Below are 14,560 nucleotides of genomic sequence, written 5' to 3'. Positions count from 1 at the left end.
GACAAATTCAATAACAGGTACATACAAAATATATCATACCTTTCCAAACAGCTCCATTTTAAAGTTGTCAAACAGGTAGAGCTTCTTTGCCTCTCTGGTCCGGATCTGCTTGGAGTAAGTGATTACAGCATCGTAACCAAACTTTAAGAACTTTTCACTTTCATCAAATAAAATGCTTGTAGGAGTTTTGCAGGTTTTAAGAGAGTGCTCTTCCCCCCACACAGGCTGCCGAATCTGTGTTGATCCTGCTATTTTAAAGCAGTATCCAGAGAATGCTGTACCTAAATCTATAGCAATGAAAACTCTGGAGTCAGCCATTTCTCCAGCAGTGCAGAAACACTCCTGATGTGAGCAGAAAGAAACAGATTCTTTAGACTTTATAAGATCAGAGTTTACTTTCACTTCTCTCAGTCCAGCCCACAGACAATCTGGGAGTATAAAAGCAGCATATTTAGTTTCATTTCTACACTACATGCTCTAGATTCTGACTTCTTTCACCTCTCTGAAGGTAAGGCTTTTTAGAGTATATTTCATTTATTTATTAGGATTTCATTTAAATCTATGTAAAACTTTTCCATGCTGCTCCACTGACAATAGAAGTGACAATAGAATCATGTAAAATTAAGGAAATGCTGAGATAGACAAAAGAGATCATTTACAGGCAGAATACAACAGATAAATGTCTAGTATTTTTAGTGAAATACTTCAGTTAAAACATGTTTTTTTCTTGTGAAATCATTTGTTTGCACCTTTAAATAGTTCTCAATGTAAACTTTTGGATTTCAGGATGGCACATCAACAAACCAATCAACCAAACCTCTACTCAGACAGGTAATGACTGATTTACAAATATACAGTACATATATTCATATTCTTAAAATTTAATCTGTAACAGTTTAACACGTGTAATAAAATTAGCTTCAGGGACAGTGGTTCCAGTTGTTTATTTCCTGTCAGTACCGGGAAGAACTATCTATATCTTAACGCCAATCACGTTGTCGGTTCAAGGATAAAGTCCCGCCTTTCAGGAGAAACAGCCAATCAGCTTGCTGGTTTTGCGGAGGTGAGTTAGTTAGCTGTGAGTTTTAGGAGCGGGGTGCAGCTGACGTTAAAACTAATATGGATATACAGCGATTTTCCTAAAAAAAAAAAAAAAAGGAAAAAGAGGTAACGGTTTCTAACCATGTAAACTGTGATAACATTGTTTCTTAAGAAAATTCAAGGGTTGAGAAAAAAATATATACATAATGTTCAGCCTGCTCTGATCTGTACCTAATCAGCCAATAATTAATACATTTTCAAATTGTGTTTATTACTTTAGGATTGCAGGACTTACCGTAAGCTATAATTAACAGAAATTCATTTAGATAACTATTTTGCTACAAGCTGGATGTAGAGGATAGCCAGAATTTAGTACAGTACTTTTTGTTGGTAGTTTAAAGCAGTTTCGTAACCCTGGTCTCTGCCCTAAAATTGTGTGTTTTTCACCAAATCCAACTGATCAGCTAATAAACAGTCCTTTACTGAGTTTACCTGTTAAAATCTGTTAGCCCCCTATGGAGCCTAAATCAATAATTATGTATATCCAACATGAGTGTATTATACTCATCATATCATCACTTGCTTTATTAAGTGCCTTTAAAGCAGAGAAAGCTGCATTTTCTACATTTCTCTACACTTATACTTAAACCCAAGGTATGTCTTGTTTGCTCAACGTCATTCGCTTTATTAATATACATCCATTTCTGCATTATACTGTATATCTGCACCAATTTAAATTAAATCAAATCAAATTTATTCACACGTTTTTTCTCTTCAGAGATTGGGTGACATTAAATCAGTGTACTGGAGCTTTAACTTTTCATCGTGACACGTTTTTCTCACATCATTGTTTAAAAACGATCTCAGGAGTATTACATTTAAAGGAGGCATTTATGTATGGGGTACCAAAAACCAAATACAACTGTGCCTTGATTGCAGCAATTCAGTAATTAGTTTTAAAAATGTTAATTCTTGTGTGTGTGTGTGTGTGTGTGTGTGTTTTTCCTATGAAGAGATCAAGTATCTCCATTCATTACTCTGCAGGTGGAAGTATAGATACTAGGGTTAAAAATACTTCAGTAGAAGTTAAAGAATGAACTCAAACTTTTTACTCTTTAAAACTCCTTGTAAAAGTACTGGTTTCAAAACTACTTAAAGTATAAAAGTAAAAATAAGGTAATGGGAAACAATAAAGCCATTAAGAACAAAATCAAAATGGTATATGTTTATACTTCTCTACATCCAATCACAATCAGATTTACTCTAATGAGATTTATCTGAATGGGGGTTTTATTGAACCGAAAATGTATAGAAGCCGGAATGAAAATGAGCTGAAATGAAATAGGAGTAACGAGGCTATTTTTAAAATGTAAAAAATAGAAAATTCAGATAATTGTGTGAAAATGTAATAAATTGAAGTACAAAGTTGTCTGATAAATACTTACTCTAGTAAAGTATAAATAAGCAACATTTCTACTTGTTAAATAAATGTTAACTTTATAAATAATGGGATTGTAAATCTGTAATACTGTCATAGTAGACATTCAGTACAAAAGTATTTACACATAGTTGAAGATTTTGTAGTCAGAGTCGTTGCTGTGAATGACGTAGATGGATGGATAGATCTAAATAATCATCTTTGTTTGCTCTCTTCCATTAAAAACACTCTATTTCTATTTTGTCAGATTAGAGATCGAGGAACTTCTTGAAGCATTTAGGTAAGATGGTTCTATTCATAAGAAAATGTTATTGGGTGATAACTGACATCTGAGGCATTTTTTTACACTCAGGTGCCAGAAAGAAATCCTCAAATCTGAAATGAACAAATTAAGGTAAGTACAATTACAGTGAATAATAAGCAAACTGTTCTAAGCTTTGTTATATTGCAATGTATTAATATAGTGTTGTGTAATTATGATCCACCATTTAAAGACATAAAGACACATTTTCTGGTTCAGTTTTGTTTTTGCTATTGCCCTCTGGTGGTGTCACTGGAGACACTGGTGTTCTTATTACTAAAAATATTGGCAGTCTTTTTCCAGCAGGCTACAGCACTGCCTCTATGATCCAGGGATTGGCAGTTAAAATCCTAAATCATGCTGATGCTTTCTCTGCCTCATGTTAACTGATTCTATCAAAACAGAAACTGAATGAGTCTTAGCTTTCTATTAAGATAACTTCAATATTTTGAATATTTTGACATTGTCTGGTGGTTTACCCCTCAGAACTGTGCTTTAAAGCAGGACAAAAGCTTTTGGAAACCATAAAAAAACACACACATACATATTTATACCCTTTTCACAGGGCAGAACTTCAGCGCAGCCATGAATTACAAATCTCCATGAAGAGGTATAGTGCTGAATCACTGCATCTACATATTTATCATGTCAATTAATATAAATATTTCAGACTTCATGTATTTTCTAATCACTTTTAAAAGAATCAGACCATAAATATGCACTAATGCCACAGATGAAAATCAGTACAAATGTTTTTACACAAATTTTAGATGTTTTTCCAATCCAATTGTTCCACCCCTTTGTGCACCCCCATCACCACTGCTGCTGATGCATTGTTGCCTGAGCATCTAGCGCCCTCGGAGGAAAGCGCAGCGACTCGGTTCCAATACATCCGCTCACAGACACCTTGAGACCGTCGTCTACCCACCCCAGAGGAAGCAAGACCAATTATGCTCCCTCTGGGTGCCGGAAGCTGACGGCAAAGCTACATGAATGGGATTCGAACCTACGACCTCCCATTCATAGTGGCAAAGTTTTAGATGTTTTATTCAGAGCTGATGCTGTAAGTGATGGAAATACAGAATATCATCTGATCCCCATCCCATCTCCTGAACTACACAGCAGTTACTCTGAGTATTTCTAAAGTTGACCCCTCATGCTACTGGGGTGAATTGCACTCTTCAGAGAGACTTCTTGGGAGATATTTTTGCCTTCAATTAAAACCTGTCTGTGTCGTATTTCCAAGCTGTTTTACATTTCTTTCTTTGTCTCAGACTCAGAGAAGAGAATGAAATCCTTAAATATGAAAATTACGAATTAAGGTAAGAACATTTATAGTTAATCATGTTGTAAGAATAAATCCAAGTTTTAGCAAGTTTTAGTTAATAGCTGTGAAGTGTCACATGGTTCTATGTTGTTACCTTTATTATTTCCATTGTACATGCGCCCACTGAGAAATCATATTTAAAATGTGATGTTTCTTTTCATTTTAATGCTGATGGCATCATAAAAATATATATACTATACTCAGATCAAGTCAAATCAAATTTTTTGTATAGCGCTTTTTACAACTGATGTCACAAAGCAGCTTTACAGAAATCTGATCACAGGACAGAAACACTGAACAATACAGAAGCTCCAGTGAGTGCCGAGGCAAGGAAGAAACCTCACATATAAGGGGGGACCATCCTACCACTGGTCAGGCAACTTATAAATGAATGTTAAAAAGTCTTTATAATATAAATCAATCAGGTGTATAGCAAAACTAGCAATGAAAACAGTTAGAGTTCATGTGAACTTGGATGTAATCTGTTGTGGAGAGTGAGTAACTAACTTGAAGCATGTTGCAAAAACTGTGTGGTAGAGAAGGGCTGACTTCTAGAAACTTCCATCAGTCTGTGACAGACGAGCCTGAAGGTCCAACATCCATCGGTATCGGCTCCAACAGGTGGGCAGTCAGTAACTCGGAAAAAAGCAGAGAGATAGAATAGTTTTGGCTGTATTTGAAGATACCATAGCCACGGAGGCTCCCTGAAACACAGGCATCCACCCACTCCACCGTCCACAAACCTGAGTGACCGTGTGCAGTGGGCGAACAACAGCACCAGCATCTCAGTTTACCACAATTCCCTCAGTCCATGAACCCCTGGATCTGCAGCCTTATCTAAAGGGAAAAACATTAATTACCAAAAGCTAAACTAAACAAGTAAGTTTTCAGTCTAGACTTAAAGATTGAGACTGTGTCTGAGTCCCGAACATATTCGGGGAGATTATTCCAGAGTTGAGGCGCTTTATAAGAGAAAGCTCTTCCTCCTGCAGAGCTCCTCTGAATTTTAGGAACTACTAAGAAACCAGCACCCTGAGATCTAAGTAATCGCGGTGGTTCATAATAGGAGATGAGGTCTCGTAAATACTCAGGAGCGAGCCCGTGTAGGGCTTTATACGTTAACAGGAGAATTTTATAGTCTATGAGGAATTTGACTGGAAGCCAGTGCAGTGCTGATAGTACTGGACTAATATGCTCAAATTTTCTAATTTTTGTAAGGAGTTTATTTAGGCTACTGCAGGAATATCCTGACAGTAGTGCATTACAATAGTCTAGCCTTGAGGTAAACAGATTTTTCTGCGTCATGCAGAGATAAGGCAATTCTTAAGCCCAATTTACACTTCTGCATCAAACCTACGCCGTAGCCTATCGTATGTGTCCGCTGGCGCTTAAAACCCTGACGCATTCTATTCAATTCAATGCAGAGAGTTGTTGCATGCTGGGGTGGATCCTGAGTTGTGTTGTGTTAAGAACAGCTCCGCCCTCTAGCGAAAAAGTTCAGCAGAGCTCAACTTTATTCAAATGAATCCGGAGGCCGTGCTGCGTCCAGCCAATCAGGGAACAGCAGCCTGCACTTCACATACAGACAAGCCTCACACACACAGGACAGCTGCCTTTTAACCACAAAAGAGAAGCTGTAAATGGTGGAATATGGATTTACAGAGATATAGAATACAGTGAGGTTTACTAAAAATGTAAATTTTAAACTTATTTTTGTTTACGTCTTTTACTTCATTTGAATTAAAAAAATGTCACGGACACGCCCACACCAGGTGAGCCAAGAGATCGGGCACAGCGACATGCATCGCAGAAAAGTGCCAGTGATTTTACAGATGTGTGTTTGACTTGGAGTTCCATTGTGTCCCCTTTATTTTTTTGAGCAGTGTATATAAGACATTCTGTTACCAACAGCAGGATAAGCAGAAGTGTGATAATGATTAAGTTTAGGAGGGAGTGAGTGAACATTACAGGGCAGAGATACAGGAGCAATAGGGGAGTGTAAATAAAAGAGGGTTAGGAGAAAGATTTCTATAGCACTTTATTTTATGATCACTAAATAGTATCTAATAGGTAAATAGTCAGTATGTACTACAATAGTAATTGTATGAACATAAGAACAACATTTTTAATGGGATAAAAATAAGGAAATTGCCCTTTAGTGGGAGAGGGGTCCTTTGTAAAGTTAGTTTACTTAGGTTAAGACTTATAAGTGGCTAATAAATTTCCAATTAACTGACAACAAAATAATATATTGTAGCACTGAGGTAGGGTGTATCTGAATTAGCAAAAAATGGGTACATGTTATTTCTTTGTATTTTAAAGTTAACTGTAATTAATGTTAATGTTATTTAAGTGTCTTTACCTGACATTTTGTTTGGCTGCTGGTATAGGCAAGCAGATAACAGGTGTGGGTGCTGTAACTGAGAGGCACGGTAAATGTTCAATTCAATTAGTTATGACACTATGTGTCTCTCACATCTATGCCCACCACAACACTATTCCAGTCTTCTTGTCTAAATCAGTTTTTCAGTCACCTCTCAACTATTTTGTAAATAGAAGACCACAGAGAAAACCCTCAGCACCCGGTGATGTTTATAAATCACAGATTCCATTGCGTGCAAGAGATATGCAACACAGTGCTAAACCTGACTGCTTTGATATGCTTATAATTGCTATGCCCTGAACAAGTATTTAATAAACACTAGTTAAATCAGTTGAACAAGTGTGCCTGCTGGTATTTCTTTTAGAACTGTGCTTCACTACATTAAAAGAACTCTAAAAAGGCTTGTGCAATCCATAAATAATTAACAAGTGCAAATTTTTATACAATTTCACAGAGAGCAACTTCAGAAAACCCAACATGAATTTCATAACTTCAGAAAAGGGTATGGCATGGATCACCACATGTGGATATATAAAAATAACTTAATTTGGGGAGATTGATCTACGCTCTTTACTCTTCCCACTCACCCTATATAAATCCTCACTTCCTTTCTACCTAGGTGTCGAACGTGTCCCACGTGCGCTTTGCTTCACTGGGACAAGTTGAACTGTGTCATTCCTCTTTTTTCCTAGACCCCTCACACTTTCCGCTTACTGGAGTGGCTGGCAGTGCTTTAAACACTTGACCTCATTTATTTCCTACCTTTTTCTTCCTTGGACCTCCAACTGCCTTTGTCACCGTTGCCAGGATTAATTTCTGCCTACAATTTCGTCTCAAACTGCTACTCGGATCTCCTCACCCTTTTCCAACCACCACCAAATTCTCTAATTATCAGAGGCATTAAAAAGCTCTCCCAATTTGCGGCAGTTTGAGCATTCTGCAATACTCAAACCCATGTTTCTCCTTGCTTTCTCCAGTTTCCTCCATAACCTGGAATTCACCACCTTTTCTACCTCCCATTAACCTGCTTTTCACCCTTGTCTGGCAGATCTTACCATCCTAGACAAAACAACACTACGTTAGCTATAGCTGCACATTATCTCTCTGTACTGTTGTTTTTGTCCTGTTATTTGTTTGTACTGTCCGGGTCAACCTGAGGGGTATGGATTCCTATGACTTGGTTCCTCCAAAAGTTTCTTCTTTCTTCCTCTTAGTATGATGAAATTTTTTCTCGCCACTGTTGGCATGAGTGTGGTGCTTGCTAATAAGAGGCTTGGGCCTGTTTCTTTGTAAAGCTGCCTTGTGACAACATTGTTGTTAAAAGTGCTAGATAAATTGAATTCAAAATTGAACTGAACACTAACCTTCAAGATTAAATGCAGCAAAACTCACCAGCTCGATACCTCAGCTTTATCTTCCTTTTTAACTTTCCTCTCCTTTCAGTCCCTATGATGAATGTCTTGCTTCTTTTAACATTTACACTTTTTTCCATTGCAGTTTAAGGGCATGGGAAATACTAGCAAAGTGGAGTTATAATAATTTTGGGAGACTGATCCAAGCCCTTTACTCTTCCCACTTGTCCTATATAAACCCTCCATTCCTCTCTACCTGCGTGTCAAAAAACTGTGCACCCACTTCCTCCCCATCTTCCCCCTTATTTATTTTTCTTTTCTTCTCTTCCTGTATCTCTTCTCATGGGGGGCTTCAGCTTCACGCTTTCAAGCGAAGCTGCCCTGAACTGAGTTTGCCATGTATTTTTACTCTTCTAAGAATGGGGAAAGAAGTGGACCTTACTTTAGGAAGCAGTGGAGTTTTATCTGAAGACTTCACAAACCCCTACAAAGAATCTGAACTGAAGATCATGTACGAGAAATTAAGAATAAACGAGTGGGCAAACCTTGTGCCAAAATTAAGGAAAGGAGGCTCAGGAATGTCTGCAAAAGATCTCAGGATTAAGGCGGAGCAAGTGATCAGGGTAGGACTTGCTATTGCACTGAGTTTTAATATTTAAGAATTAATCTGAATCTAACACTTCCAAAAAAATATTAAAATAAAATGCTCTAACAAACTAAATGCTCCAAAGAATAAAATGTTCTTACAATGTAAATGTTATATGGTATATGGTATTTTATATATATTTCAGCAAATAAAATGGCGGCATCAGCAGAGGAGTCTGCTGTATTAGTATAGGTAGTATTATGTAGTGTATAGAGATATAAATACTTGTTACTTATTTATATATTTATTTATATTATTATTTATATATTATATTATTTATATTATTTGGTTTATGTATGTAGTAGTTTATAGATATATAAATACTTATATACTTCTATATTTATCTATATATAAACTAAATAATATAATATATAAATAATAATATAAATATATGAGTGTATATGTATTCATATATTGTTTAGTTTATATATATATAGTATTTATATATTCTATAAACTATATAATACTTTATAAATGAACTAAATATATCTCCCTCTTCTGTTTTCATGCATATTTATTACCTTCAATGCATATCAGACTGAAAACTACATTAAACTGTCTGAGCACCAACATGAACATATTTAGGTTGTGGTAATCAGACAGTTTAATGTAGTTTTCAGTCTGATATGCTTTGAAGGTAATAAATATGCATGAGAACAGAAGAGGGAGATGATGTTCTCTATAGTCTCTCTGTAGAACACGGTGAGGACAGGAGGGGAAGATGATGTTCTCTATAGTCTCTCTGTAGAACACGGTGAGGACAGGAGGGGAAGATGATGTTCTCTATAGTCTCTCTGTAGAACACGGTGAGGACAGTAGGGGGGGATGATGTTCTCTATAGTCTCTCTGTAGAACATGGTGAGGACAGTAGGGGGAGATGATGTTCTCTATAGTCTCTCTGTAGAACACGGTGAGGACAGTAGGGGGAGATGATGTTCTCTATAGTCTCTCTGTAGAACACGGTGAGGACAGTAGGGGGAGATGATGTTCTCTATAGTCTCTCTGTAGAACACGGTGAGGACAGTAGGGGGAGATGATGTTCTCTATAGTCTCTCTGTAGAACATGGTGAGGACAGTAGGGGAGATGATGTTCTCTATAGTCTCTCTGTAGAACACGGTGAGGACAGTAGGGGGAGATGATGTTCTCTATAGTCTCTCTGTAGAACATGGTGAGGACAGTAGGGGGAGATGATGTTCTCTATAGTCTCTCTGTAGAACATGGTGAGGACAGTAGGGGAGATGATGTTCTCTATAGTCTCTCTGTAGAACACGGTGAGGACAGTAGGGGGAGATGATGTTCTCTATAGTCTCTCTGTAGAACACGGTGAGGTCAGTAGGGGAAGATGATGTTCTCTATAGTCTCTCTGTAGAACACGGTGAGGACAGTAGGGGGAGATGATGTTCTCTATAGTCTCTGTGTAGAACATGGTGAGGACAGGAGGGGGAGATGATGTTCTCTATAGTCTCTCTGTAGAACATGGTGAGGACAGTAGGGGAAGATGATGTTCTCCATAGTCTCTCTGTAGAACATGGTGAGGACAGGAGGGGGAGATGATGTTCTCTATAGTCTCTCTGTAGAACATGGTGAGGACAGTAGGGGGAGATGATGTTCTCTATAGTCTCTCTGTAGAACACGGTGAGGACAGGAGGGGAAGATGATGTTCTCTATAGTCTCTCTGTAGAACACGGTGAAGACAGTAGGGGGAGATGACGTTCTCTATAGTCTCTCTGTAGAACACGGTGAGGACAGTAGGGGGAGATGATGTTCTCTATAGTCTCTCTGTAGAACATGGTGAGGACAGGAGGGGAAGATGATGTTCTCTATAGTCTCTCTGTAGAACATGGTGAGGACAGTAGGGGGAGATGATGTTCTCTATAGTCTCTCTGTAGAACACGGTGAGGACAGTAGGGGGAGATGATGTTCTCTATAGTCTCTCTGTAGAACATGGTGAGGACAGTAGGGGGAGATGATGTTCTCTATAGTCTCTCTGTAGAACACGGTGAGGACAGTAGGGGGAGATGATGTTCTCTATAGTCTCTCTGTAGAACACGGTGAGGACAGTAGGGGGAGATGATGCTCTCTATAGTCTCTCTGTAGAACACGGTGAGGACAGTAGGGGGAGATGATGTTCTCTATAGTCTCTCTGTAGAACACGATGAGGACAGTAGGGGGAGATGATGTTCTCTATAGTCTCTCTGTAGAACAGGGTGAGGACAGGAGGGGGAGATGATGTTCTCTATAGTCTCTGTAGAACATGGTGAGGACAGTAGGGGGAGATGATGTTCTCTATAGTCTCTCTGTAGAATATGGTGAGGACAGTAGGGGGAGATGATGTTCTCTATAGTCTCTCTGTAGAACACGGTGAGGACAGTAGGGGGAGATGATGTTCTCTATAGTCTCTCTGTAGAACACGGTGAGGACAGAAGGGGGAGATGATGTTCTCTATAGTCTCTCTGTAGAACACGGTGAGGACAGTAGGGGGAGATGATGTTCTCTATAGTCTCTCTGTAGAACATGGTGAGGACAGAAGGGGGAGATGATGTTCTCTATAGTCTCTCTGTAGAACACGGTGAGGACAGGAGGGGGAGATGATGTTCTCTATAGTCTCTCTGTAGAACACGGTGAGGACAGGAGGGGGAGATGATGTTCTCTATAGTCTCTCTGTAGAACACGGTGAGGACAGTAGGGGAGATGATGTCCTCTATAGTCTCTCTGTAGAACATGGTGAGGACAGTAGGGGGAGATGATGTTCTCTATAGTCTCTCTGTAGAACACGGTGAGGACAGTAGGGGGAGATGATGTTCTCTATAGTCTCTTTGTAGAATACGGTGAGGACAGTAGGGGAGATGATGTTCTCTATAGTCTCTCTGTAGAACATGGTGAGGACAGTAGGGGGAGATGATGTTCTCTATAGTCTCTCTGTAGAACATGGTGAGGACAGTAGGGGGAGATGATGTTCTCTATAGTCTCTCTGTAGAACACGGTGAGGACAGTAGGGGGAGATGATGTTCTCTATAGTCTCTCTGTAGAACACGGTGAGGACAGTAGGGGGAGATGATGCTCTCTATAGTCTCTCTGTAGAACACGGTGAGGACAGTAGGGGGAGATGATGTTCTCTATAGTCTCTCTGTAGAACACGATGAGGACAGTAGGGGGAGATGATGTTCTCTATAGTCTCTCTGTAGAACAGGGTGAGGACAGGAGGGGGAGATGATGTTCTCTATAGTCTCTGTAGAACATGGTGAGGACAGTAGGGGGAGATGATGTTCTCTATAGTCTCTCTGTAGAATATGGTGAGGACAGTAGGGGGAGATGATGTTCTCTATAGTCTCTCTGTAGAACACGGTGAGGACAGTAGGGGGAGATGATGTTCTCTATAGTCTCTCTGTAGAACATGGTGAGGACAGAAGGGGGAGATGATGTTCTCTATAGTCTCTCTGTAGAACACGGTGAGGACAGTAGGGGGAGATGATGTTCTCTATAGTCTCTCTGTAGAACATGGTGAGGACAGAAGGGGGAGATGATGTTCTCTATAGTCTCTCTGTAGAACACGGTGAGGACAGGAGGGGGAGATGATGTTCTCTATAGTCTCTCTGTAGAACACGGTGAGGACAGGAGGGGGAGATGATGTTCTCTATAGTCTCTCTGTAGAACACGGTGAGGACAGTAGGGGAGATGATGTCCTCTATAGTCTCTCTGTAGAACATGGTGAGGACAGTAGGGGGAGATGATGTTCTCTATAGTCTCTCTGTAGAACACGGTGAGGACAGTAGGGGGAGATGATGTTCTCTATAGTCTCTTTGTAGAATACGGTGAGGACAGTAGGGGAGATGATGTTCTCTATAGTCTCTCTGTAGAACATGGTGAGGACAGTAGGGGGAGATGATGTTCTCTATAGTCTCTCTGTAGAACATGGTGAGGACAGGAGGGGAAGATGATGTTCTCTATAGTCTCTCTGTAGAACACGGTGAGGACAGTAGGGGGAGATGATGTTCTCTATAGTCTCTCTGTAGAACACGGTGAGGACAGTAGGGGGAGATGATGTTCTCTATGGTCTCTCTGTAGAACATGGTGAGGACAGTAGGGGAAGATGATGTTCTCTATAGTCTCTCTGTAGAACATGGTGAGGACAGTAGGGGGAGATGATGTTCTCTATAGTCTCTCTGTAGAACATGGTGAGGACAGTAGGGGGAGATGATGTTCTCTATAGTCTCTCTGTAGAACATGGTGAGGACAGTAGGGGGAGATGATGTTCTCTATAGTCTCTCTGTAGAACATGGTGAGGACAGAAGGGGGAGATGATGTTCTCTATAGTCTCTCTGTAGAACACGGTGAGGACAGTAGGGGAGATGATGTTCTCTATAGTCTCTCTGTAGAACATGGTGAGGACAGTAGGGGGAGATGATGTTCTCTATAGTCTCTCTGTAGAACACGGTGAGGACAGTAGGGGGAGATGATGTTCTCTATAGTCTCTTTGTAGAATACGGTGAGGACAGTAGGGGAGATGATGTTCTCTATAGCCTCTCTGTAGAACATGGTGAGGACAGTAGGGGGAGATGATGTTCTCTATAGTCTCTCTGTAGAACATGGTGAGGACAGGAGGGGAAGATGATGTTCTCTATAGTCTCTCTGTAGAACACGGTGAGGACAGTAGGGGGAGATGATGTTCTCTATGGTCTCTCTGTAGAACATGGTGAGGACAGTAGGGGGAGATGATGTTCTCTATAGTCTCTCTGTAGAACACGGTGAGGACAGGAGGGGAGGATGATGTTCTCTATAGTCTCTCTGTAGAACACGGTGAGGACAGTAGGGGGAGATGATGTTCTCTATAGTCTCTCTGTAGAACATGGTGAGGACAGTAGGGGAAGATGATGTTCCCTATAGTCTCTCTGTAGAACACGGTGAGGACAGTAGGGGAAGATGATGTTCTCTATAGTCTCTCTGTAGAACACGGTGAGGACAGGAGGGGAAGATGATGTTCTCTATAGTCTCTCTGTAGAACATGGTGAGGACAGTAGGGGGAGATGATGTTCTCTATAGTCTCTCTGTAGAACATGGTGAGGACAGGAGGGGGAGATGATGTTCTCTATAGTCTCTCTGTAGAACATGGTGAGGACAGTAGGGGGAGATGATGTTCTCTATAGTCTCTCTGTAGAACATGGTGAGGACAGTAGGGGAGATGATGTTCTCTATAGTCTCTCTGTAGAACATGGTGAGGACAGGAGGGGGAGATGATGTTCTCTATAGTCTCTCTGTAGAACATGGTGAGGACAGTAGGGGGAGATGATGTTCTCTATAGTCTCTCTGTAGAACACGGTGAGGACAGTAGGGGGAGATGATGTTCTCTATAGTCTCTCTGTAGAACATGGTGAGGACAGTAGGGGGAGATGATGTTCTCTATAGTCTCTCTGTAGAACACGGTGAGGACAGTAGGGGGAGATGATGTTCTCTATAGTCTCTCTGTAGAACACGGTGAGGACAGTAGGGGGAGATGATGTTCTCTATGGTCTCTCTGTAGAACATGGTGAGGACAGTAGGGGGAGATGATGTTCTCTATAGTCTCTCTGTAGAACACGGTGAGGACAGTAGGGGGAGATGATGTTCTCTATAGTCTCTCTGTAGAACACGGTGAGGACAGTAGGGGGAGATGATGTTCTCTATGGTCTCTCTGTAGAACATGGTGAGGACAGTAGGGGGAGATGATGTTCTCTATAGTCTCTCTGTAGAACACGGTGAGGACAGTAGGGGGAGATGATGTTCTCTATAGTCTCTCTGTAGAACACGGTGAGGACAGTAGGGGGAGATGATGTTCTCTATAGTCTCTCTGTAGAACATGGTGAGGACAGGAGGGGAAGATGATGTTCTCTATAGTCTCTCTGTAGAACATGGTGAGGACAGTAGGGGGAGATGATGTTCTCTATAGTCTCTCTGTAGAACATGGTGAGGACAGGAGGGGGAGATGATGTTCTCTATAGTCTCTCTGTAGAACACGGTGAGGACAGTAGGGGGAGATGATGTTCTCTATAGTCTCTCTGTAGAACATGGTGAGGACAGTAGGGGGAGATGATGTT

General features: G+C 40.4%; 2 protein-coding genes across 2 annotated transcripts in view; one reads left to right on the top strand and one right to left on the bottom strand.

Moving 5' to 3' along the window:
* Window positions 1-14,560, bottom strand: part of glb1l (galactosidase, beta 1-like) — a 131,447-nt gene that overhangs the window by 60,149 nt on the left and 56,738 nt on the right. The gene's annotated exons all lie outside the window — the stretch shown is intronic.
* The window catches only part of LOC107197194 (heat shock 70 kDa protein 12A-like), an 83,520-nt gene continuing 69,420 nt past the window's right edge, over window positions 461-14,560 (top strand). Inside the window, exons 1-6 of the mRNA XM_049484713.1 lie at window positions 461-508; window positions 787-831; window positions 2,727-2,759; window positions 2,832-2,873; window positions 3,346-3,390; window positions 4,055-8,465. Coding sequence (XP_049340670.1) covers window positions 8,262-8,465 — 204 coding nt within the window. The 5' untranslated portion in view covers window positions 461-508; window positions 787-831; window positions 2,727-2,759; ... (1 more) ...; window positions 3,346-3,390; window positions 4,055-8,261. The remainder of the gene's footprint in view (window positions 509-786; window positions 832-2,726; window positions 2,760-2,831; window positions 2,874-3,345; window positions 3,391-4,054; window positions 8,466-14,560) is intronic.

Source organism: Astyanax mexicanus, chromosome 11 (assembly GCF_023375975.1).
Source record: "Astyanax mexicanus isolate ESR-SI-001 chromosome 11, AstMex3_surface, whole genome shotgun sequence".
Taxonomy (NCBI): Eukaryota; Metazoa; Chordata; class Actinopteri; order Characiformes; family Acestrorhamphidae; genus Astyanax; species Astyanax mexicanus.
This window is presented reverse-complemented; position numbering and strand designations above follow the sequence as displayed.